Raw genomic sequence first — 27454 nt, 5'->3', positions numbered from 1 at the left:
GGGAAGGGGAGCCACTGTGCACTGTGCAGATGCGCTCAGATTGGGGGGGATCACGATTGGTCTGGGCAGCAGAGGCTAGATGCCCATCTGTTGTGGGGCCTGCAATCGGCTGTGGATGTGGTGGGGGGTTGGTTCAGGCTGGCTGCATCAGCAGGGGCCTGACAGTTCTCTCTCTGTCTGTCAGACCCACGCTGCTTAAATTGTGTAAATGCAGCATCGGAATCCTGCACATGCACAGTAGCTCCCTCTACAGGCTGGCTGGCAAATTAAGCCCAACCACTTCCTGCAGAAGCTAGAAATAGTCTACATCATTTTTTCAATGACTAAGTACATAAGATTATGCATGCAAACCAGTCCAAAAAATGGATCAGGAACTCACCCAATTTTCATGCTAGCTGGACACTTAGGATAATTCTCGTAAAATTCCACCCTAGATAATGTCATTGTTAGTACAGATTTATATATGATCTGATGGAAAAAGTGAGGTTAATGGATCACGTGACCTTTTCTCATTCTACACTTTTCTACACTCAGTAACATAATAGGATTGTTTTTCCATGTTGACATATATTGTAAAATACTGTTGTACCTGTTGCTTCATTAGACTCACTTAATGAGGAGCGGTGCTCTAAAAGCTTATGATTCCAAAATAAACCTGGTGTTGTGAGACTTCTTACTGTGCCCAACCCAGTCTAACAGCAGCATCTCCACCTTATTAAATGAAAACAATCCCAGCTTCTTTAGTGCCTCCTCACACGTAAAGTCCTCCATTCTTGATATTATATCTCTTCTATAACCTCTCCAAAGAATATAAATGAGAGCAGGAATAGGCCATTCAGCTCCTCAAGCCTGCTCTGCCATTAAACTGGATCGTGGCTGGTTGTCCACCTCATTACCATCTTCCTGTTCTATTCCCACACCCCTTGATGTCATTAGCATCTAGTTATCTATTGATCACCTTCATTAACATAATCAATGGGGGGATTTCTCATCCCCCCCATCATGTGTTTTTCGTGGCGGTTGGTAGCGTGCCTTTTGCTGGCAATAGAATCTCCTGATTGTGCCGCTGTCAGTAGGATCTCCCAGTGACTGCATCCCACACCAGAAGGTTCTGCCAGCGTGAAACTTCTGGCCAATGAGTGAGCTTCCACAGGCCTTTGAAGTAGAGAATTCAAAAAATACACATGTGAGTGAAGAAATTTCTCCTTATCTTAGTCCTAAATGGCCTACCCCTTAATCTGAGACTATGTCACCTGGTTTTAGTCTCGCAGACCATGCCAGCATTATTTCAGGTATTTTATGAGTATTTTTTTGCAAACAAAAATATAGCCCAATACTAGGAAATAATGAAGAAGTTATTTTACACTATTACAATGTTAATTTCAATCTATCCTTCACTGACATAATGCTCCATGATGACAGTGAACTGAATTGCTCAGTGATTCCAATTTGCCTTGAGTCAACAGCTGGGGAGGAAGTCGGGCAAGGGAAACAAAGCACTCGTTTGCATATTTATGTTCATATGCTTTGCAGCTTCTCCATATTTTTTAGGTGCTCAGCCATGTATCTTTCTACTTATTCCTCAAACACAATCAATTTGTAATTGTAAACAATGGCATTCATACCTGGCACAACACCATTTGTGGCGATCGCACTCATCGAGATTGCTGTTAACATTGTCTGAAAAAAAAGCAAGGACATAGAATCATTGGAGAGCAAGAATCTTCAATTTAAAAGTTGATGCTATGCTGAGCACATATCAGAATTAACTGCTTCATTGATCATTTGTCACTGGGCTCTAAGAAACTCATCAAGGACAGATAATGAAATTAAGAGTTTGAATTTCAATCTAGGGTTGTGAAGCCAAGGCCTGGACAATTTCCAGTTTCTGACTGTGTTCCACACCTGTATCATTCACCAAGTATTATTTATGTTCAGATGTAAGTGCCATAATTGAGCCAATGGCAAGCTTGCTTTATAATTAGTGGTGCAGGTCTCTGCCAGGAGGTGAGGGCTATCTGTAGAGTACAAGCAACAAAGGCAGTCTTCAGCCATAATGGAGCCTGCCACTTCCCTGCAGAAGAGAGTAGGCAGTATCTTCTTGGACCAGCAGCCTCATCATGCATACAAAGAGCTAAGAGGACAACTAAAAGTTGCTGCACACAATCTGGACCATGATTCCCTATTGTCAAACATTTCTCATCATAAAAAAGAGCTTAATTGCTCCCCACATTGAATTTAATGTGCATCAGATTGTTTGGGTTTGGCAGTTTACAAATTGAAAATTATCTTCTGGATTTCCTGGCCCTTCAATGGTCTTATCGAGGAGCTTAACAGGTCAATAATTGGAGGTGAGTTGGGTTCCCAATGTCTCCTCCAGCCTCTCATCGCTTTGAAAATTCCAGCATGTTCTGGAAGAGTCAGGACACGATCACACCATCTGTGGCTATTTTCAAAGTGTGCCATCTCTTGTTCTCACCCCCACAAGAAATTTGAAAATGCCAGCCCTTTACTCTGATCAAAAACTTAAAACATCTCCACCTCAGTAAAAGTGCAAATTTGAGACCTTCCGTACTTTTACAGATTGAAATAATTGATGGATGAATATAGGAGCCAATCAGAAAGGAACACAAGTCAGTACTGAACACTGTCCTCAAACGGCAGTGGTTGATGCAAGTGTTGCTCATTGCCATTTTAATTATAGTGATATCTGAAAAGCCTTCACATGACAACAGAGGAGAGGAAGTGGAAATTTCTGCCAAAACATTATGACTGATATCACAGTCAGGACATAGGTGGCAACAGCAAAACAGCCGGGTAATTTTGTTGCAATAACATGGTGATAAAAAAACTAACCAAAGAAACTGCTGCAAAAATGTAATTCAGCTACAATTGCTGTTTCACAGGAAGTCTCACAATTTGATATTTTGCTGAACAATTCAGAAAGTAAGGCATACTCAACAGGCCACATGTAATTTTAAGGAGCCAAATAATTGTATGCATTGAGCAAGACATGTAAGTATGATTTTCTGAAATATTTACTCAATACAATTGGTGGTGATGTATTACTTCTAAATTGTATTTGAATTCCTAGCTGGTCACTTATTGTTTCGCTCATGATAGAATGGTTATACTGTTTAACATTCAGTGGAGATTTGCATTGTTGTTGATAACTTATTATTTTCTTCCGTTAACATGATCTGTCCCTTTAAGGCCACAAGGTTTAATTGCTGCAAATAATCAAACTCTATTATATGATGTGATTCTCTGTCTTATACTCCGCTGCTATCAGCACTTTAATTAAAGATTTATGATTGCAATTCTGGTTGAATGGATGCCACATCATCAAATTAATAAGCACAAGGAATTGAAGTTATTTCCATTCCAGTCTGATTGCTTATCAGTGAAGCACATTGAACCTTGGTTACCATTCAGACAAACTTCCTCATGTGGCATCTCTCTGTCTCTGGGCCCTGGTATCACAGAGAACCTGTAAAGTTTGTATGGATTGAGGATGGTTGGACGTTGGCCCCTGTTTCAGTGTTACGTGTCTTTCAATGATATGTTAGCACGTCATACTAGGAGCAAACCTTTGGCATTGTGCAGTGAAAGGTTTAAGTCCTGCATCAGACTCCTGGGGGGGGGAGGGGAGGGGGGTGGGGTGTGGGGCGGGGGGGGCGCGATGGCAGTGTGGGTAGGAGATGTGACATTGCATTTCATCAATGCTGCGGTTCATAATGAATTGGCAGCTCGCTATCCTTCCTTGTGGATACAGTAAGAATTCTCACAACACCAGGTTAAAGTCCAACAGGATTATTTGGTATTGCAAGCTTTTGAAGCACTGCTCCTTCATCACTTCATGAAGATAACCTGGTGTTGTGAGACTTCTTACTGTGCCCACCCCAGTCCAATGCCGACATCTCCACATCATGGCTTCCTCTTCGATGCCACCAGAAAATTAAATGACGTGTAAATGGGCTGCCAGTTCACTATGAATGAAAAGACTAATTTCACCTCCATGCTCTCTGAATACCAGGTTGATATCCAATGTGATAATTACGGCCAGATGTAGTAGCCACTGTCTTAGTCATAATACTGCTGAGTTACATCGAATATACAGTTACAGATGGTCTATCACAGTGGCCAATATTTATGTTGCATATGACCCTCCTCTCACCCCACATATCTTACCTGATCAGCATACCCTTCTTTTCTTTTTTCCCCCATTGCCTCTACACCTTACTATAATAGGGAGAACAGAACTGGGTATAATATTCCAAGCGTGATTCAATCAAGGTTTTATACTAGCTTACCATGACTTCTCTGCCTTGCAATTCTATCATTCTCAGAAAAAAATGCACTTCATTTTTGTGGCCTCTGAACCTGTACCACTATTTCCAGGGGTTTGAGCATCTATACATCCAAATCCCTTTGCCCTTCTACCCCATTTAAAAAAAAAATGGATTTGCGTATTACTGGCAAAGCCAACATTTTTTGTCCATCGCTAATTGTCCTTGAGCGGAGTGACTTGCTAAGCCATTTCCGAGGGCAGTTAAGTGTCAGCCGCATTACTGTTAATCTAAAGTCACATGTATGCCAGACCAAGTAAGGACAAGATTTTCCTTCCTAAAGAACATAAGTGAACCAGATAGGTTTATACAACAATCAGTTATGGTTTCATGATCATCATTAATGAGATTAACTTTGAATTCCAGATTTATTAATTGAACTGAAGTTCACCAGGTGTCTTGGTAGGATTTGAACTCACGCCTCCAGAACATGTGGTTAGGACTTTGAGTTACTAGTCTAGTGAAATTATCACTATGTCACCATCTCCCAATTAAAGCACATAGAGTGGAATCTTGCCAGCATACCAGAGATGGCTTCGGAGATGGATGTGGAGATGCCAGCGTTGGACTGGGGTAAACACAGTAAGAAGTCTCACAACACCAGGTTAAAGTCTAACAGGTTCATTTGGTAGTGAATGCTACTAGCATTTGGAGCTCTGCTCCTTCAGCAGTCATGGGCATTCAGCCTCTGATCTTTGGGTAAGCATTCTCCTAGGGGGCCTTCAAGACACATGACAACGCAGAGTCGCTCAGCAGAAACTGATAACCAAGTTCCGCACACATGAGGGCTGCCTCAACCAGGATCTTGGATTCATGTCACACTATCTATAACGCCCATGACTTGCCTGGGCTTGCAAAATCTCAGTAACTGTCCTGGCTGGAGACAATACACATCTCTTTAACTTATGCTTGATACTCTCTCCACTCACATTGTCTGTACCTTTGAGACTTGATTACATGTAAAGACTCGCATTCCAACCATTATTTTGTAAATTGAGTTTGTGTCTTTATATGCCTTGTTTATGAACAGAACTTCCACATACCTGACAAAGGAGCAGAGCTCCGAAAGCTAGTGGCTTTTGCTACCAAATAAACTTATTGGACTTTAACTTGATATTGTGAGACTTCTTACTTTGGAGTGGAAACAGGAGCAAATGTCAAAATTTCTTCATGTGGTTAAATATGCAATACCTTCCTGGGTCCTTGCACTCTTGCTGGAGGTGGGCACGGAGTGATAGTGTAAAATGGTGCTGAGATTTTCTCCTTTTATTGAATCAGGAGATTGTCAGCAGCTTGAAAGCAGCCCTCCCAGTGGCTGTGGCCACCACTCCCTCCTCTCATTGGCCCCATTATTGCACCACATGAATGCAAAAGGCTCAGCGTGGGCCATGATGATATGATGACTGAAAGAGCCTTCTATGCTCCTTTGTTTTGTGGTTCCCATCACTGCTTCAAGATCCTGCACATATCTCATAATTGGGACGGTGGACACAACTGGCTGCCTCCCAGATTCCCCTTGCTGGTGCATCTCTGACATGTGTGGGGTCAGGATCTGGAAATTACATTAGAAGGAGAGATCATAAAGGATAGTAAAGCATTTAAGAGAGAAAGGGATGGGCAGAGGTGTATAATTGACAAATAAATCAAATTTTGATATGGTTAAACCTCTAACCAAACTGGGTTGCATCCATGCTTATTAAAAGATATTAGGGAAAAGATAGCAGAGTGATTATTATGATATCTGAAACTTTTTAAAAGGCAAAAGATTGTTTTCCTCTTAACCAAATTGTACATGGACTCCTTATTCTTCCTACCAAATGCATCACACCACATTTGTCTATATTTAAATTAATTTGCCAATTATAAACAATCAACCTGCAAACTTAATAATACCTTTTTGTATTTTGTCATAATCTTTCTTTCTATTAACAGTGACTCCCAATTGGACATTGTCCTCAAATTTAGGAATTGTACTTCTGCTTCCCAAGCTCACCTTGCTAAAGCAAACTGTGAACAAAAGTGGTCCCAGCATTGATCCATATCAAACCCAACTTCTGATGACGTAGTGGTATTGTCACTGGGCTAGTAATTGGGAAACCAAGGGCAATAATTGGGGGACCAGGGTTTGAATCCTACCATGGCACATTGTGAAATTTGAATTAAAAAAAAAGACCATTAAATAATTATTGTAAAAACCCATCTTGTTCACTAATACCATTCAGGGAAGGAAATCTGCTGTCTTTACCTGGTCCAGCCTGCATGTGACTCCAAGTCCAACTGATTCAGGGATGGGCAACAAATGCTGCTCTAGCCAGCAGTGTCCATATCCCATGAATCAATAAAAAAATTGAAAAGTCTTTCAGTTAAATAATTGTTCAATATTCTTGCCATTCCACTGTCATTATATATCAGTTTAGTTTGTGTATCCCTCATTGTTCTTTTGTTACATTTCTTCATAACTTCATTTTTAATCCCAGATAATTTAGTTTTGTTTATCTTGCTTATCAAATTGTTTTTGACTTTTTCCCTGAACTTTGTTTTGTCATCCTCTTCTTTATTCTTTATCAACTTTGCTTATGCTCCAATTTTACTCTTAACTCTTCATTTCAAGAATGGCTAATTTGCTTTTGCTTTTAACCAAAATATATTTTGCCTAGGTTATATTGTTCACCATTGTCAACATTTCCCATTGTTGTCCTATCTTTTTGTTAGTAATTTTTCCCAGTTTATCTTCCCTTGTTCCATTCCCATCCTCAACTCTGAATATTGGAAAAATGTCCATCAGAAGATCTTGCATTCACTGGGTGAGTGTGGACCTACATATCAGAAAGGATTCTTTAGTTTTATTTTCAGTCTATCTAGGAGAACATAAAAACTATATCTGAGACATCAGCAGCCACCACAACTATACTCTCCAAGTAAATATCTCAAGGATCTCAGAGATGGCCAGGGGTGGAATACAACAGAGGGGCTGATGTAATTATTTTTTACAGATTCCCTGAAACAAAATACAACATTTCTGTTCAGAATTAGAACTTGTTGGAATGGATTTGGCATTACTTCTGGCATCCTTTAGCTTTGCCATTTCCATTAGCCTTTAACAACAATTCCTTTAAAGTAATGATTTCATTTGACACATCGAGACAAAGTCTGATGTTGAGGAGAGTGGAAATGCCCAAAAGGAGGGGACGGAGTTTCAGTAAAAAACATCTTTTGAACCAAACTATTTATTTTACACAGGACTTGAAGGTAGATTGTTAAATAATACAGCTCATGTAATATGCACAAGGTCTGAATACATTTGGAGACTAATTTGAAATTTTTATTTAATAGCCTGAGATTCCTCTGAGGATAAAACCTCTGAGTCAGCAATTTTTCAGAGAGCAGGGTATGAGAAAGTTCAAAAGAATGTCAGCAAATAGAAAGTCAAAATGAGCTACTGAAGCAATCCCCGTGGAAAAGTAATTTAGGAATTAATTAATCCCTGATGAGGTTAGGATCTTTCAGCATTTTTAGTTTCCTTGCAACGGTCTGCACTCACTTACTGACAGTTTTTGTATGAACGATCTGTCCTGACTTCCTGATCAACAAAAATGGAAATAGAGAGCATGTGTAAATTAAAACCTACAAATATAATCACAGAATGATTTAGAAGGTAAATGGATTGAAAGATAACAACTGCATGATCTATACGATCTCCTGAAGAGATTTCAGTCTCTCTTGGAGAGAAATTTTACAGAGATTTTTGTTCCCCTTATTGACCCGCTTTTCCTTTTGAGAAGATTCAATGACTGCCTCGGCTGGGAATAAGGTTTCGATCACAAAAATCCAATTATAATGTGTGTGGGGCAGGCTTGAAGAAAGCTGCAGTCTTTTCTTGCTGCCATTTTGATACATTCAAAGGAGTGAAACATGCAGGATCCGCAGATGTGATTTTGTTCTAAATGGGTCACTAGATGTGGAAACAAATAGGGTTTTTTTTGTATTTAGAGAAAAGAGGAAGTTTACTGCATTCCAGGAGTTGGCAGGAGAATTATTCTGAAGTGAAGTTCTGAGCTGACATATACCAACTTGAGGTGGTGATCAGTAAAGGTGGTAAGTAGGGAAGGGAAAAAAAGCAAAGCAACAGCTGGTGACAGCATCTCCCAATAACCAGATGTGGAATGGCATCGATCCATATAACTTCAACCCAGAGATTGGGTACAAAGCTCACAACACTTTTATGTTTCTCTATTTCTCTGTGTATTAGCCAAGGTTCAATGGACTTCAAAGTATTTTAACAAGAACCCCAGGAATGAATAAAAATCTGGCATTGAATTGGCATTTAAATGTCGACATTGTGTGTTCAGTGATATTGTGGATTAATGTACTCTGTGATGTCCCCCACAATAAAATGCTCTGTATGTGGACAAATTCTTCTACTTATCTCTATCTTCATAACTTCACACCATGAAATAATTCCACCTTGTTTTGAGACTGCCTTTTCCATTAAGTTCAGTTCTCCCTCAAGATACTACTCTTACCTTGACATCATGAACTTATCCTAGCATGCCTCCACCTCAATAGTAGTTGCCATTTAAAACCAAGAGCAGAACTGAACTTAAAGCTTCAAGTGATCCATGGGATAAAATTATCTCATGCGCAACATGTCTGCGTTGTTTTCAAAGGAGCAATGGCAACCATCATGCAAACTGACATCGACACTTGTTTGCCCATTAGCCAAATGTCAGATTTTCTGATTCACGTGTTGTGTTCTGTCAAAAACTTGGAGAGACACTTACTGATATAATGCTAGCAGATCTCCTGCAGCATTGCTCATAGATGGTGATGTGTCTTATTAAATTCTAAGATTCTGATAGTCACATATTCAGGTCCCTCTCCTATGACTTTGCTCATTGATAGTGATATATTTATCACTATCATTCTAGAATCCTGATAGATATTTATTTTTACAAGCCTAGTTGATCTTTTAGCATTTCTCTGCTATAGGATGGATTCTTGTGGAGGTGATAAAGATTTGGAGTCCTATGTTGTCTCTTTTCAGGAACATCTGCAGCATCATCAGTCCTTGACAAGACAGTGGCAGACTATCCCCCCCCCCCGGATCAAGGGTAGAAGTCCCACCACTTAGAACTGCCATCCAGTTGGAGGCTGGTAGATTTCCTGTACTCAGCAGTGCTACCAGAAAGGTGGTGGTTGCAACTAAACTACACCCTTTAAGGCTTCATATCAAGGAGGGACCCAGTCATAGGTGAGTAATGGTGGGGTGAGATTGGTGTGGGATGAAGGTGTCAGCAGCAAGGACAGGCATGTGACTCACAGTGGGGCCACTTCCTGATGCTGGGTCCACTGAGTGCCTCCTAAGAGCCTGCAAGTAATCACACTGCAATTTTTCATTCTTCTAAACTGTAGGAAATATAGATCTAGTCTACTCAATCTCTCCTTATAGAACAATTCCCTCATCACAGGAATCAGTTAATTGAACATTTGTGGCACTCTGTCTGAGGCAAATATATACATTCTTAGGCAAGGAAGAAGACAAAAACTGCACCCAGGATTTCAAATAGCCTCACCAATGCTCTGTGCAAGGGTGTTATCTTATAAACCAATTCCTCTGCAACAACCGCTAATATACATTAGACTATTTGCTTTCCTAATTGCTTGTTATACCTGCATATTAACTTTCTGAAATTAATCTACGAGAACACTTAGGTCTCCCTGAAAGCAAACATTTCTCAGAATCTCGCATTCTAAAAAATTTCTGCTTTTTAATTTTTCCTTGCAAAGTGGCGACTTCCTTTCTTCACCACCCATTATATTCCTCCTGTTAAATTCTTGTCCACTCAATCAATCTGTCTATATCCATCTGTAGCCTCTTTGCATCTTCCTCACTGCTTATTTTTCCAATGAGTTGTGTATCACTTGGGATACACTAAGTTCCATCATCTGAGTCTTTATATAGATTGTAAAAGTTCAGGCTCAAGTGTTGATCCTTGCAATGCCCTACTAATTATAGCTTGCAACCCAAAAATATCCCATTTATTCCTACAATTTCTTTTCTGTCCATTAAATAATATTTAATCCATATCCTCAATCACATGAGTCCTAATTTTGTCTTAACCTAGAGCCATACTGCACAGAAGAGGCCCTTTGGCCAATCAAGTCCGCACTGACAAAACTATATTAAATCTACACTAATCCCACTTTCCAACACTTGGGCCTTAGACTCGAATATTTATGACATTTCAAGTGCTCATCCATATATTTTTAAAGATTGAGGTTTCACGTTCCTAATACCCTTCCAGACAGTGCATTCCAGACTCCCACTATCCTTTGGGTGAAAAAAAAATTCTGCAAATCCCCTATAAACTTTCTGTCCCTCACCTTAAAATTATGCCCCTTCATTGTTGACCCTTAAACTGAGGGGAGCAGCTACTTCCTATGTACCTTGTCCACACCCTTCAATCTTATATACCTCAATCAGATCCTCCCCAGTCTTCTCTGCTCTGAGAAAACAAGATGTGGCGGTGCTGGTGTTGGACTAGGGTAAGCACAGTGAGAAGTCTCACAACACCAGGTTAGAATCCAACAGGTTTATCTGGTAGCACAAGTTTTCAGAGTGTTGCTCCTTCTTCAGGTGAGTGAGGAGTTGTGTTCACAAATACATATAGCATATATAGACACAAACTCAATTTACAAGATAATGGTTTAAATGCGAGTCTTTACAGATAATCAAGTCTTCAAGGTACAGACAATGTGGGTGGAGAGAGGGTTAAGCATAGGTTAAAGAGGTGTGTATTGTCTCCAACCAGGACAGTTAGTGAGATTTTGCAAGCCCACAAGTTGTGGGGGTTACAGATAGTGTGACATGAACCCAAGATCCTGGTTGAGGCCACACTATGTATGCAGAACTTGGCTATCAGTTCCTGCTCAGCGATTCTGCATTGTCATGTGTCGTGAAGGCCGCTTTGGAGAATACTTACCCAAGATCAAAGGCTGAATGCCTGAATGCTCGGGGAACACTTCAGCAGTCATGAACATTCGGCTTCTGATCTTTGGGTAGGCGTTCTCCAAGGCGGCCTTCACGACACACAACAATGCAGAATCGCTGAGCAGAAACTGATAGCCAAGTTCTGCACATGAGGATGGCCTCGGCTGGGATCTTGGGTTCATGTCACACACTATCTGTAATCCCCACGACTTGCCTGGGCTTGCAAAATCTCACTAACTGCCCTGGCTGGGGACAATACACATCTCTTTAACCTGTGCTTAACCCTCTCTCCACCCACATTGTCTGTACCTTTAAGACTTGATTACCTGTAAAGACTTGCATTCCAACCATTATCTTTTAATCGAGTTTCTGTCCATATATGCCCTGCTTGTGAACACCAAGTCCTCACTCACCTGAAGAAGGAGCGACACTCCAAATGCTTGTGCTACCAAATAAACTGTTGGACTTTAACCTGGTATTGTAAGGCTTCTGAGAAAACAAACCAAGCCAATCCAAACCTGCTGAGTGGCACCTTATTGAAAATCCAAATACTACAGAACCAGTTCTCCTTTATTTATCTTATCAGTTACATTTTCAAAAACTCTCCGGACAGAAAACTCTCCTAACGATTTACTTGTGAAAATTTGTGTTGACTCTGCTTGATCACATTATGATTTTCTAAGTGTTCTGTTACATTGGGTGAAATCTTACTAAAAAATGTTGTTTCCGATGAGAAAACCTGTATGTTTCTCTCCAGAAAAGCAAGTCGGTTTTCTCTCCAGATTTTATAACAGTCTGTCAAAAATATTCAAGTGGGTGTGTTTCACCGGCAAAATCTAGCTGCACTGAGATTGGGGGCATCATGTTTAAAGGGTGCCCTGAGCAGGACAGCAATAAATCTCTTCCTAATCCACTGTGGAGGTTTCAAAGGCTCTCCCCCCACCACGCATCTTCCCTCATCAAAGCCAGCATTCAATTCTGACACCTGCACCCCGCACACCCTCCCCCTCTCCCTCGGAGTTGGCATGCTCTCAGAACCCCCTCCCTCCACCACAATCATTGGGCCTGACACCCCCACCATGATCATCGCCTCACCCCCACAACCCATAATTATCAGATCTGTCCACCCCACCTGTGATAATTGACTATCTCCCCAGCATCAGCATGGATTGAAAATATGGCAAGGACCCAATATTTGGTTGGGATGGGGAGGCTGTGCGGAGGGTGTTAATAGTGTGGAAATATACTTAACTGAATATAAATCAGTTTCATGTCTGGTGAGGGGTGAAGGAAATATGAAATCATGGTCACGTTGGCAAGACCTGTGACTAGTAGGTGTTGAGGACCCACTGGCATTCACTCATGTGGCAAGCATGGGTTCAAGATCACTCCCTACGTATGTGGTATCAGATTCTAGCATTTTGCATACTACTGATGTTAGGTTAACTGGCCTATAATTTCTTATTTTCTCTCTTCCTTTCTTCGGTAAAGATGTTATGTAATGTTTTCTTCTTGTCAATCCTTGGGAACTGTTCTTGGATCTAAGAAATTCTGGAAGATTAAAATCAATGCAGCCATTATCTTGACAGCTGAATCTTTTAAAAGCCTCAAATGTAAAAGATCAAACATAAGAACAAGAAGCAAAGTAGGCCATCTGGCTTCTCGGGCCTGCTCCACCATTCAATAAGATCATGACTGATCTTTTTGTGGATTCAGCTCACTTACCTTCCCGTTCACCATAACACTTAATTCTTTAGTATTTAAAAATCTATCCAACTTTGCTTTAAAAACATTCACGAGGTAGCCTCAACTGCTTCACTGGGCAGGGAATTCAACAGATCTACCACCCTTTTGTGAAGAAGTTCCTCCTCAACTCAGTCCTAAATCTGCTCCCCCTTATTTTGAGGCTACGACCCCTTATCGTTTCACCAACCAATGGCAACTACCTCGTTGCTTCTATCTTATCTATTCCCTTCATTATTTTATAAGTTTCTATAAGATTCCCACCCATTCTTCTAAATTCCAATGAGTATAGCCCCAATCTACTCAGTCTCTCCTCATAAGCCAACTGTCTCAACTCCAGAATCAACATAGTGAATCATTTCTGGTCCCCCTCCTATGCCAGTGTATCCTTTCTCAGTACTCGAGGTGTGACCTCACCAGCACCTTATACAGCTGCAACATAACCTCACTGTTTTTAAACTTCATCCCTCTACAAATGAATGACAAAATGCAATTTGCCTTTTTAATTACCTGCTGCACTTTCAAACCAATTGTTTGTGATTCATGCACAAGGATGCCCAGGCCCTTCTGCACAGCAGCATGCTACAATTTTGTACCACTTAAATAATAGCCCATTTTGCTGTTATTCCTACCAAAATGGATGACCTCACATTTACCAACAATGTACTCTATCTGCCAGACTCTCGCCCACTCATTTAAACTATCTATATCCCTTTGCAGACTTTCAGTGTCCTCTATATGCTTTGCCTAACTACTGACCTTAGTGTCATCTGTGAACTTTGACAGTCTACACTCGGTCCCCAGCTCCCAAATCATCTATGTAAATTGTAAACAATTGCGGTCCCAACACTGATCCCTGAGGCACACCACTAGTCACTGATCGCCAACCAGAAAAACACCCATTTATCCCCTCTCTTTGTTTTCTATTAGTTAACCAATCTTCTATCCATGCTAATACATTACTCATAACACTGCGCACCTTTGTCTTATGCAGCAGCCTTGTGTGCAGCGTATTGTCGAATGCCTTTTGGAATCCAGGTACACCACATCCACCGGTTCCCCATTGTCCAACACACTTATAAGTCCTCAAAGAATTCCAGTAAATTAATTAAACATGACTTGCCTTTCATTAACACATGCTGCACCTTCCCAATGAGACAATTTCTATCCAGAGTCTCGGTATTTCTTCCTTAATGATAGATTCAAGCCTTTTCCTCAGTACAGAAGTTAAGGCTCACCAGCCTAAAGTTACCTACCTTTTGTCTACCTCTTTTTTTAAGCAGTGGCGTCACATTTGCTGTTTTCCAATCTGCAGAACCACCCAAAGTCCAACAAATTTTGGTAAATTACCACTAGTACACGTGCTATTTTCCTCACCATCTCTTTTAGTACCCTGGGATGCATTCCATCAGGGCCAGGAGATTTGTCCACCTTTAGCCCCACTAGCTTGCCCCACACTACCTCTTTCATAATCATGATAGTTTCTAGGTCCTCAACTGTCATAGCCTTCCTGTCATCAATTTTTGGCATGTTATTTGTGTTTTCCACTGTGAAGACCGACACAAAATACCTGTTCAATGCATCAGGCATTTATTCATTTCTAGTTATTATATCTCCCTTCTCATCATCTAAAGGACCAATGTTTACTTCAGCCACTCTTTTCATTTTATATATTTGTAGAAACTTTTGCTATCTGTTCTTATGTTCTGAGCTAGTTTACTCTCATAATCCATCATACTTTTCTTTCTAGTTTTTTTCGTGGCTTTCTGTTGACCTTTAAAGATTTCCCAATCTCTAGTTTGCTACTAATCTTTGCCACTTTGTATGCATTTTCTTTCAATTTGATACCCTCCTTTACTTTATTTCCTTAGATATCCACAGCTGATTATCTATTTTCCTACAGTCCTTCCTTATCATTGGTATATACTTTTGCTGAACACTGTGAAAAATTGCTTTGAAATTCCTCCACTGTTCTCAATTGTCCCACCATAAAGTTTTTGCTCCTAGTCTATCTTAGCCAATGCCCCCCTCATCCCTTTGTAGTCTCCTTTGTTTAAGCACAAGACACTTGTATTGTGTTTTACCTTCTCACCCTTCACCTGTGTTTTAAATTCAACCATACTGTGATCACTTCTTCTGAAAGGATCCCTAACTATTAAATCATTAATTATTCTTGTCTCATTACACAGGACCAGATCTAGAATAACTTGCTCCCTTGTAGGTTCGATTACATGCTGTTCAAGGAAGCTATTGCGGATACATTCTATGAACTCCTCCTCAAGGCTGCCTTGATCGACCTGGTTTGACCAATTGATATGTAGATTAAAATCCCCCATGATAATTGCTGTACCATTTTTACATGCATTTGTTTATTTCTCGCCTCACCATGATGTTATTATTTGGTGGCCTATAGACTATGCCTATCAGTGACTTTTTCTTCTTACTACTTCTAACTTCCACCCAAATGGATTCAACATTTTTCCCAGAGAACGTATGTCATCTCTCACTACCACCCTGATGTCATCCATAAATATCAGAGCTACACCACCTCCCATACCTTCCTGTCCCTCCGAACAGTCTGATACCCCTGGTTATTTAACTCGTAGTTGTGACCATCTTGCAACTCTGTCTCTGTAATGACCACCAGATCGTACTTGTTTGCAACGATTTGTCCCGTCAACTCATTTATCTTGTTTCGAATGCTACGAGCATTCAGATAAAATGTCCATATGCCAGTTTTTGTACCATCTTTTTGAATTCTAACCCTTCTCCTTGCTTTTAACTTTTTTTCCTGATTTTTGATGTAGTTGAAACCTTCTTCCCACATTTTGTCCTTGAATCGGTTTTGCCAGATCCTGCCCAGGTAGTGCAGTTGAGAATGACCCCTTGAATTTCCATATTACGTTATCTGGTAAAGGAGGGATATATTCACCAATGAAAATCGTAGAATCCCTACAGTGTAGAAGGAGGCCATTCAGCCCACTGTGAATGCATTTACTCTACAACAGGGCATCCCAACCAGGCCCTTTCCCGGTACCTCCAAGTATTTACCTGCTAATCCACCTAACCTACACATTTTGAGACACTAAGGACATTTTAGCATGGCTAATTCAGTTAACCTGTACATCCGTGGGAGGAAACTGATGCACCCGGATGAAACCCATGAAGACATGGGGATAATGTGCAAACTGCACACGGATGGTGACCCGAGGCTGGAATTGAACGTGGTCCCTGGCGCTGTGAGGCAGCAGTGCCATTTCCTTATTCTTCATTATAATTTCACCCATTAATTTGAATGGGCCCATATTCACTTTCACTAATCTTTTCCAGTTTGCATTCACATAGAAAAGTTTATGTTCATTTCTATTTCTCTTTTTTAGTCTATTCTCATATCCCCCTTTCTCTTTGTTGAATAATTTATTTGTCCTTCTTTGATGAATCTTCAATTTCGCAACATTTTGAGTGTTTGCCTCCTCTTGGTTGCTTCAGTTGGACCAGTTCATGTGTAATTTTTATGCCTTAAATGAATTTTGTTTGTTACATGTTATGCATTAATTTATCAAATGCTAGCCATTGCTTGTCAGTGATCATGGCCAGAATTTTCTGGTTGTTCATACCGACACGATTCTCTGATCCCACTATAATGTATGAAGATTTGGCTGAGCACCAAATACTCTGTCCTCACTTGCAGCAGGGCGGAGCATGAACAGCTGGATAATTCTGGCCCATATCTTTTAATGTAGTTTCCCAATCTACCTAAACCAACTTAATCCTTATATCCAAGTAGCTCACTTTGTCTAGATTCTTGGACTAAACTAATCACTTTCAAACTCAATGTAAATTTCCATTACAATGTGGTCACTCTTACCCGGAGGCCCTGGTACTGACAAGGTTATTAATTAATCCTTTCTCATTGCACAATTTTAGTTCCAAAATAGCCTGCTCCCTAGTTGGATCCTCAACATTTGGATCCAGAAAGCTAGCATGCTATCCTTTATTGCAAGGGAGTTGAAGCATAAAAAAGAGGAAGTCTACAAAGTTTTAATGTGATCACACCTTCGTTACTGTGCAAAGTTTAGCTTTTCTTACCTAAGGAGGGGGTTGAAGCACTAGTTAATTGGATTGATCCCTGGGTTTGTTTTATAAGGAAAGATTGGTTAGAAAGGGCCTGCATTCTCTGCTGTACACAAGGTATTGTATCTAACATCATCGTATTCTGCTTTCCCAAATTTTTATATTTGACCATCTGTTAAATGGGCTCGAACTTTCCTATACACCATATGCTGATTGGTGATTTCCCCAATTTTATCCATTACAAGTGTCCCATTAGATTTATCAAGAATCAAAACTGGCATTGGCCAAGGAGAAGGTCACAACAGGGACTACTTGATGAACCCAGATGTAGAGACAAGTGACAGTGAATGAGGGAAAGGGATTAGAAAATGAGGGATAAAACAAAATGACAGAAACAGTGTTAAGTAACACTGTTGGATTTCATTATATAATGAGTTAGAGTCAGAAATCTGTGTTAACAATAATTATTTTGTTGCTGTTGTGGCTTGTCAGTTATTAACCAGCAAATGAATAAGTAAGATTAGCAAAAGTGAAGGATATTCCAATAAATGATTCTTGTTCAATTTAAATGTGATCAACTATAGATAAAGTGAATGAGACAATGTCATTCAGATGTCAACAGAAGAGAAATTGGATTTCATTCACATCTCAACTAACTTGATTCCACTGGAAACCTGACAAGTTCCAGCCAACAAGAGAGACACCAATTTATGATTACTGTATCTCAATACCATTGAATATTGTGACTGGCAGATGGAGCAATTTTTATTTTCAGCCTCTTTGTGCTGTCCTATTTCTGATCTGACTGATTTCCCATCAATTCTGTATATCTGACAGAAATAAATATATAATGCATCTTGTATTGTTAAAACCAGCCTGACGCAATAGCAATATTTATAGCAACAGCAATTTACATTTCTATTGGTCTCTGTATGGGGAAAGATAAATATCAGACTGCATCAAGAAAGTCAATGAATGACATTAGATTCCAGGCAGAAGGGAAAATGAAAATGGAAAAAATAGAGTGGGAGGTAAGGTGTGGTGAAGCCAAGGAGTTTGACAAGGCTGCAGGAATGGAGGGGCAAGGGCAAAGGATCTAGGGAAGAATATTATGGAACAGGTCAAGGATTAAGGAGTGGATAAAGTCTTAGGGTACATCAGAAGCAGCTGAAGAAGAAGGTGTTGGGAGTAACGTAAGATTTATAATGCAGAAGGAGTAGGCTGCCAGGAGGAAGCAGCACAGCAGTGATTACTGAATGGAACCAGGTTGACTGAGAGTAAAATGATCAGTATTAGCGATCTTACAGAAATGAAGGAAGAAGGGGAATGGCAGCAAGCCACACTTAACACTAAACAGGATGCCATTTATGATATTAACCTAGTGCAGGCCTAGTGTTGTATACAGCTGGAAGTGTAATTTGAAGGATCAGACCAGTGGAACAGTTTGAGGATGGTTACATGGCAACTATTATCTGCTGTGGCTCATTTGACAGCACTCCTGTCTCTCAGTCAGAATGCTATCGGGTTTAGTGTCACATCAGGGATTGACACACTAAGTCTAGGCTGACACGTCAGTGCAGCACTGAGGGAGTGCTCCACTGTCAAAGGTGTTGGCTGGAATTTTCCAGCAGTTCATACCAGCAGAATTATCTGGTCTCGTTGTAGTGAACAGATGTTTGGTTGAATGCCAAATTCTCCATCGTCATTTGCAACAGTGGAGGGGCATAAATGGTTGGAAAATCCTTGCCATCATCTTTCAGATAAGCTATTAAACTGAAGTGCTTCCTCTCAGGTAGAAAATGCCATGGCATTGTTTTGAAGAAGAGCAGAGCAGTTTTCCTAGACTATATTTAACCCTCAGTGCGATTATCATCACACTGTTGCTTGTTGGATCTTGTGTGTAAAAAAAAATTCTGGCTATCTCATCCATAAAAGAAGTGTCATTCGTTCAATCCAGATGGAAGACTGGAGTGCTTTCGCCTTTCTCACAAGTATGATTCACTGTGACAATATAACAACTTGGCAAGAGCAAACTCCGACAAAGTGGTAATGAAGTATCTTTCAAATGGCTGGTATGCACTGTCCAAGATAACCTTAACTAAAGAAAACTGAAAACAATTCCCATGTGGTGGATGAAGATAAAAGCACCATTAATTCTATTTTAATCTCAGTGTCAAATAGTCTTGGCACCCGAATTTATGAGGTACTCAGATTCCATAAACACCATAAACTATCAAACCTTTATTTTTCAAGGGGTTGTTCAACCAAACTAGGTTGATTGATCAGATAATCTTGGAACAAATAAAGTGCTGTGTCTTTATGAGAAAATGGATTTTTGTGGTTAATGCAAGTGAATCCATATATATCTTCAAATTGAAAAAGTGTAGCCATATCACTTAAAATACATTTATATAGCACCTTTCAAGAACTCAGTAAGGTCCGAAGTGCTTTACAATTAAAGGAATGCTTTTGAAATGTAGTCATTCTTGTAATGTAGGAAATATGGCCAAACAACAGTGTAACACTAAGTTAATCATTTGTTAGCGTGATGCTGAGTGAAAACTCCCTTGCTGTTCTTCAAAGTAAACTATTTCATCTTTTATATCTGGATCCTACTTTCTACTTTCTGCCTCTGAATAGTTATAATTTACCCTTCTGCTTTGTGTCTTGCTGCCAGTTAGCTATCCATTCTGGCTCTGCATGCATTAACTTCATTCAATAGTCTGTTCTATTGCACCTTAATGAAGATCTTTAGCAAATTGTAATACATTAGGGGTGAGATTTACTGTGCAACACGTTATGTGTTTTGTGGGAGGCAGCCCATTGTTGGCTGGCGATGGGATCTTATGGTTCTGCTGTTGTCAATGGGGTTCCCCATTGCACACCTCCCTTGCCACCATGGAACCTGTGACAGAGGTGTGCTATCGGTGGGAGCAGAAGATCTCATGGGCATGAATGGATAGAATGTTCCAGCTTACACCTATAGGATTACCCTTGTCTACCTTTCTGATATCTTTTCAATGGTTGGTCAAACAAGATTGTCCCTTTTGAAATAAAGGATGTCTATTCACTATTATATTATTGGTTTCCAGATGCCTTTTCCTTCAGTAGATATTCCATTATTATTCATACCACTGATGATAAAAGATACTTGGAAATGTTCGCTCACCCTTCTTAACTATGGGTATAATATTAATTATCTGGCAGTACTCTGATACTACACATTTTTCTCATGAATTATTAAACATATGTAATGCTGTCTCTGGATTAATTTTTTTGAGGTCCTTTTAAAATTTGTGGGTGGAATTCATCCAGACCAGGGGTTTTATCCTCTTCCATTTTATTTAGTTTATCTAATATTTTTCATCATTTTTTTTAAAATGTGGTGTGCCATTTCCAATTTAATCTTTAATTTTCTTCTCATACTTTTCCCATGTATTTCACATGTGCTCAGTGGATGTCACTTTCCTTCCTCCTAGATTTTTATTTATGTTTTATGCACTCAGGGGCCTGAATTTTCATTCCTGTTCATGTCCTGAATCTGTACTGAATCAGCATCAGTCAAGCAATGTGATATTCAATGAGAAAGGCCTTAATTTGCCCAGAGATATATAGGTTCAGGAAAGAGGCAGGAACTAGTTCTGGTAGGCCATTTTAAGAGCAGCCATTAACGGGCTTGTTGTTGCCTGAAGGAATGAAGTAGGAGGAGAACAAATGCCCGGCGGCTTCTGGGCCCACACAAGTGCACAAAAAACACACTCCTCAGGTACTCAAGCTGCTTTGCTCATGAGGAGACGACGTGTGCCATAGCATCCGCACCTAGATTTAACTATCCTTTTTCATACATGATTTTTCATTTGCTGCTCCCAGTTGCACTCCCAGACTGTTCCCTCTCCCCATTATTAACTTTGAAAATTTAATTCTGTCCCCCTCTAGACTGTGAAAAAGTTTTTATTAGGAGCATGCAAGTTGATGCCCATCCCCATCCCAGCTTCCTTTAAAATTCTGACATGGAATCATTGGAAGACTGTCTTGCTATCCAAGTGTGTTAACTTTGCCCGATATCATTGCCATGAGCGATTGAAAATCCTGCTCATAGCATCTCCTTCATGTTAGTTGTCTTTTAGTGGCGTATGTTTTTCCTGGACCCTGCTGAACATCATTTAAAATGACTATATCTCACCTCCGCTAACACCAGCACCCCACCCCCACCACCCCACCCCCCCGCCCCCAACCCACCCACCAACCCGCTACTTCTGGTTTATTCCTTGTGACTCTGTCCAGTAGCAAATCCTTCCTTGTTGAGTTGCTTCCATATTGGGTTGGAAAGGAGTCTTGTACACATTATAGGAACTCTCCATTCCCTTAGCCTGTTTACCAATGTTTTCCAGCCAGTTAATTTTGGGATAGTTGAAATCTTCATGAATATTATTCAATCTTTTGTATTAATTTTCCTGCTTTGTGTGCATTTTTCTTTCTCCATATCCCTTCCACTATTAGGTTGTTATAGATACCCCTATTAAAATGACTGATTCTTTAATATTTTTGAGCTCTATCCACATGGATTCTATTCCTAACCTATCAACAGCTACATGGTTTTTTTCTGCTGCCATTATGTTATCTTTGATAAGTAGCTTTTTAAAATGCCTGCAGTGTTTAATTCCCAGTGCTAGTTTTCTGTAACTGTCTCAGTAATCCTGACATCTGGTTCCTCATCACGTATTATTGCCTCCAGTTTCCCTGATTTATTACAAACACCAAGTCCATTGTCATACAGACAATTTAACTCATTTTTAATTGCAATTCCTCTCACTTTATTTCTTAATCGATGTTGATATGCTCCTGTTCTATAACTCTACTAATCCATGACCATACTTTCCTTTCTTGTTGTCTTTATATTTAAGCTTGCTTCATTTTTTGGAGATTCTCCCCCATCTTACTAGTCTAAAGCTTTTGCCATTTTCTTACTTGCCTTTTCCCTGAGGACACTGGTCCCACTCTGATTCAGGTGGAGCCTCTTCCATTGATACAGTTCTTCTGGTTCCAGTACTGATGCCAGTGCTCCACGGAAATGAAATTCTCTTTAATCATACCAGCTTTTTAGCCATGTGTTAATTGCCCTGACCTGTCTGTCTCTGTACCAATTTGCCTGTGGCTCAGCAATAACACAAAGAGTATTACCCTTAAGATCCCACTTTTTCTTTAACTCCTAACTCTTGATACGTCCTCAACAGGATCTCCTCCCTGTGCTTACCTAAATTGTTTATCAGACACAAGTAGTGACAATCAGCTGAACAATAGAGGAGAGGCACTGGAGGACAATGGTATTGTTGACCAGATCAAAGATTGCAGAGAGAAAGATTGGGAGCATGTGCATCATAGTCATAATCGCAGAGATTAGGGAAGATGTCATATAGGATGATGAATTGGGCCTTTTAAGGTCTCCTGCAGGAACATAAGCTTGACTGAACTGATTCAGCCACAGAGCTAGAGAAAACATGGGCATGGAGGTGACAACACTTTCAAAGCCTTTTGGCTGAGAAGAACAATTGGAGATGGGGCGTTTGCAAGGGAAAAAAGGTGATGTATGGTTTTGAGGGGAGGTGGGCTGATGATGATGACATTAAAATAGTCACATGACTGTCAAAAAATGCTAAATGTACAACTTATCCCATTAGATTTGGGATGGGATTCTGCGGCTGTGCTCATCAGAAAACCAGAGATTCCCGTGGTGGGCGGAATGGGAGAATTCCGGCCATGGTTTTTGCCCAAGGAAGTAGACAAAACACCTCCCTGTGGTTTGTTCAGTTGATAACCATGGCAGGGTTCTACACTGGAAATTTTAAAAATAATTTAATAATAATCCAGTTGAATGTTGAAATGAAAATACATGAGATCCATGAGATTAAGCAACTCAACTCTTGCCTTAGACAAGCATTGGGTTGTAAGTCAATGAAGAAGTTAATGACTGCTGAAGGATTGCCAGGACAATCTTGCTCATCTTCAAAATAGTGCCATAGGATTGTTTACATCCACCTGAGTGATCCCTGTTATAAATCTGGAGGATGGTCCGGTCTGTGTCATTCAAGATTCTTTTCAAGCCCCATTGCCATCAAATATAACTATTTATTTTTAAGTAACCAGATATCCTTTGACTCCACAGTCTTGGGGATTTCCCCCACCATGCTCTCCCCAACCCTATTTCCCGATCTAACCGTTTGCCCCAAACTTACCTGATGGCCATCCTATTGTTACTTTTCATGCAACAGGCTGTCTGTGGTGGGGTGGTTAACAGTGGCAGCTCAAGCCAAGGGTGTACATGAGGTCCAGAATAAATTCTATCTCAGTTTCTCTATCTTTATGCATTTGAAGGTGTCCATTAATGTAGGTTGGATTTTTATTTGTTGCTCCGTTGAACTTCAGATTTGGGTACAATTCCTAGAGTGCTACATGCTTTCTGATACTTTGCCCATGGTCTTTGTTCAAGAGTAAAGCTAGATAGTGAGAATGGTCAGAGAGATCCAGCTGTAAAGGAGCTCTGTCACGTCATGGTTATGATCAGATAATGCATCAGGGTTAGGGTTTGGTGGACATTGGTTCTGATCCATATAATTCAATTCCACACTGGATAGTGTGTTCACTATATAAGTCAAAAAGGAAACTACAACTTTGATTCTTTTTTAGCAGTTATCTAGAATGCCCGCTGTAAATTTGTTGATTGAACTCGGACTGGCCAGAGGAACAGTAACGGTTTTCTCCAATCCTGTACATTTCTATGTTTTACAGCTGGAATTAAACATTAATTTAGTATTTACCTATTCAGAAATGACTACAACACTTCCATTTGTTTATGCACTGTGCCCCATCACAACCCTGACACACATCATTGTTAGCTTTCCTTTCAGTTGCTGGGTTTGCCTTTCTTTTGGGCAAATGGGAGAAATTTCACCCTGTCACTGAGTTTATAAAATGCTTAGGTTGTCTTGTTCAAATTTCTGAAATTATGACTTGGAAGTCAAGTCAAGCTTAAAAAGTCTCCCCTTAGTGCAATGCTCTGTTAGGTGTTAAAGAAATCCCTCAAATGAGCAAATTGAGAGGGAATTGATACTTACACAGGAGCAGCACAACATGACAATGAAGAAAGATTCCATGATTCCACCGACCCCCACAACCCATGTCAGACGCAAGAACAGTATGACTCCAAAAATATTCTGCAGGCAGGGAAAGTAGACTCCCATGATTGTACCCATCCGTGTAGCCTGCAAAGAAAGCAAAGATAGCAAAAAAATTAAAATAGTCTCACATGTTTCAATGAAGAAAAATCTGTCATAAATATCCAGTGTATTTATCCAGGAAAATATCACACATAGGTACTTTAATACTGAATGATACATTCCTTGCCTATTCTCAGAATTCCTTCATATTGTTCCCATTATCAGCAACTGGCCTATAACCACCACCATTTTACTCTGAAATCATGTGGTTCGAAATGTTCTATTAAGATATAGCATTATTTTCTATTACAGCTGTACAATGGGTACACCAGAGATGAACTTAGTGCAAGCACTCTGGCCACTGCTAAATTTATTAAGGGCCACCTTTTTAGGTTGCTAAGGTGGCTGTCTGAACTAAGCACAAGCTTGAGTTCAATACTGATTTGAAGGAGCTGCATCTGTTTCAAGGATTCATTTGTTAACTTCCTTAAGGACATTCAGAACCTGTACTGAAGAAGCTGTGACTACCTTCCTAGATCCACAGCAACCTAACCAGTGATTGCTGGTAGGGTGCAAAAGAAATGGTGAGGTAAACTCTTTATATTTACATCCACATGGAAGAAGCGGCAGCTGAGAAGGGTATCTTTCCTCCATCAATGTACATACATTCCACCAGCCGGTCCAAATTGCCTCCAAGCAAAATGATGCTCTGTACTTGGAGGTTGTGGCGATTTCTATCCAGTAACAAGCAGGCAGGGTCAAGCATAACAATCAATTACGTTCACCAAATTGGACGTGACTAATTTTTTTCCTCAAAATTATACAGCTCAGTACTTTTCACAGTTCATGTTGATGATGCATGATAATTTCATGATACACTGCTATTTGTTATTGAAATTTGGGTGACAACTTCAGAACACACAACATGCACTCCCAAGGAGAACTTCATTGATCAGACCTTTCACCCCTGACTGTTTCTTATTTCTTCAATTCTACCTTATTGCAGAGAAAGCCATAGACAATCATCACTTTGCAACCCACAGTCAAGTTTCAACTACTTCAACACTTGGGACCACCATCAATGCAGCTTCTGAAAAAATAATCTGGATTAGTTCCAGCATTCTTTCTATCATCTGCTTTTTGTTCTTTGCGACCTGTGTAACTGATAATGATGATCACATCAAAGAGAAGAGCAGTCAGGATGGAGGAACATAGTGCATTCCCACAGGAGGAAACAGACTGACTATAAGAAAAGACAAAGTCATGATTAATTCAGGATGCTTTAGGGAACTTGTTTCAACCACACAAATTGATGATAAAGACCCAAACTCCCTCAAACTGAGTAACTCATATAACGTAACGTCATAAATGTTCTTTTTAAAATGGTCGCTGAATAGAAATTACAAAATTAAAAGTCAAACAATATACAAACAAATTGATATTCAACAGGATCAAAATCTTCAGTTTTTTTGGTGGGTTATGACTGGAATAGTGAACTCCAGTGATGGGCAACCTAAGCTGGCGAGTGGGTCACCTGAGTGGCCTTCCTTCATCTCAGTGGGCCACAAGGTTGAAATTGGGTTTGTTCATAACATGTTATAGAAAATGCTTAATAATTTATATGTTAATGGAACTATAAATCATCCTCAAATGATGACAACAAAAGAAATGTTTACAGTTTAGATGCAGAGGGAATATGGCTCTCACAGCCAATGTTGTCTGCAATCAGCATGCTCCTCACTTCATTCCTTACTTTAAGTGCATATCACTTCAGTTATACTGGTGGCAAAAATCTCTATGGATGGAAACCAGTTGAATGTGGCAGTCCTGCATGAGGGCAATGGTCAACAAAATGACTCATGAGTTGCATTCTGTCGAGTGATCAGCTGCATGTGGCCTCTGGGCTTAAGGTTGCCCATTATTGGTGAATATCCCTTCAGATATTTTCATAATATACCAAGTTAGGAGATTCTGAGGAGGTGCTCAAAGAAATACACATTGGGTTGGACATAATGGATTAAAAATGGCAGTCAGAATTTAGCACAAGCAAGTTTAAAGTACTGCACATTGGAATTAATAAAGGATGACAGAAAGGACTTCACAATCAGTAATGAAGCAGATGACAGAAAGATATGCAGAGCTCATGCCAGTCTGAATGTCCACTACGTCCAGTCATTGCAGAACAGCAATCAATGAAGTAAACAGAATGCGAAAGCAGCCCAAGTATACATTAGAGGAAATCATACTCAAACTGTAGTCAGATCATGTCCTGAGGTATTTTGTTAACCAAGAGACAAGAGAGGTAATCAAACCCTGGAGTTATAGGAGAAGAAAAACTTATTATTATAGACGTTTGTTTTGTTATTTTGACAGGTAAAGTAATTTCTACATTTGCTGGTTTCTGAGAATTGTCTGGCAGCTCTAATAGGTGAAATTTGCAACAAATTTGTCCAAGGTCCAGGAGGGAGAGGCACAAACAAAACGTGATATCAAAACAAACAGGATTCATTCCCAATGCTCTGTATGGGAGGTGAATTGCCACGTGCAAAGAGGTTAATATGATGAAATACTGATGCATTGAAACACTTTAGCACGTGTTTATCAGATTCTGTTGTTTGTTTCCCCCTGATGTTAATGCTGTATTAAAACAAATAGCCTCCTCCGCCCACTGGTGACTGTTAAGATTGTGTGGAATATCACAGCTACATGACAGACCTCCCACCATGCTGCCCTTTATCCATTCCCCATGAATCATTAACTCTTCATACAGCATTGACTATCTTCCCCTTTAGCACTGGGCACTGAAACTTAACCCTCAAAGGAACCCTATGCGCAGGCCATTTTACTATCAAAGTCTCCATAATGTGACTGTGACATAAATTTTCAGATATTGTACTCTTCAAAGAAAGCATGTTCCTTATGTTAGTAGTCACTCACTCATTCACTTGTTACCTTTAGACTACTATTTCAATGTCCTCCTGCTTGGCCTCCCACCATTGTGCAGCAAAATTTAGGTTATCCGAATCTTTGTTGCTCATGTCCTAACTCACAAATCCCATTGACCCATTACCCTCTTTCTCACT

The 27454-nt window shown here is 40.0% G+C and overlaps 1 protein-coding gene across 3 annotated transcripts in view; it reads right to left on the bottom strand.

The window, feature by feature from the left end:
- LOC145353988 (solute carrier family 12 member 5-like) overlaps positions 1–27454 on the bottom strand; it is a 1060877-nt gene that overhangs the window by 191606 nt on the left and 841817 nt on the right. For all 3 annotated transcript variants that reach the window (XM_080205049.1, XM_080205050.1, XM_080205051.1), the window contains exons 4-5: positions 24270–24416; positions 1626–1680 (exon numbers count right to left, since the gene is read on the bottom strand). In XM_080205049.1, the coding sequence (XP_080061175.1) occupies positions 1626–1680; positions 24270–24416 (202 nt within the window). The remainder of the gene's footprint in view (positions 1–1625; positions 1681–24269; positions 24417–27454) is intronic.

This window comes from Carcharhinus amblyrhynchos, chromosome 16 (assembly GCF_965287045.1).
Source record: "Carcharhinus amblyrhynchos chromosome 16, sCarAmb.v2.hapA, whole genome shotgun sequence".
Classification (NCBI taxonomy): Eukaryota; Metazoa; Chordata; class Chondrichthyes; order Carcharhiniformes; family Carcharhinidae; genus Carcharhinus; species Carcharhinus amblyrhynchos.
This window is presented reverse-complemented; position numbering and strand designations above follow the sequence as displayed.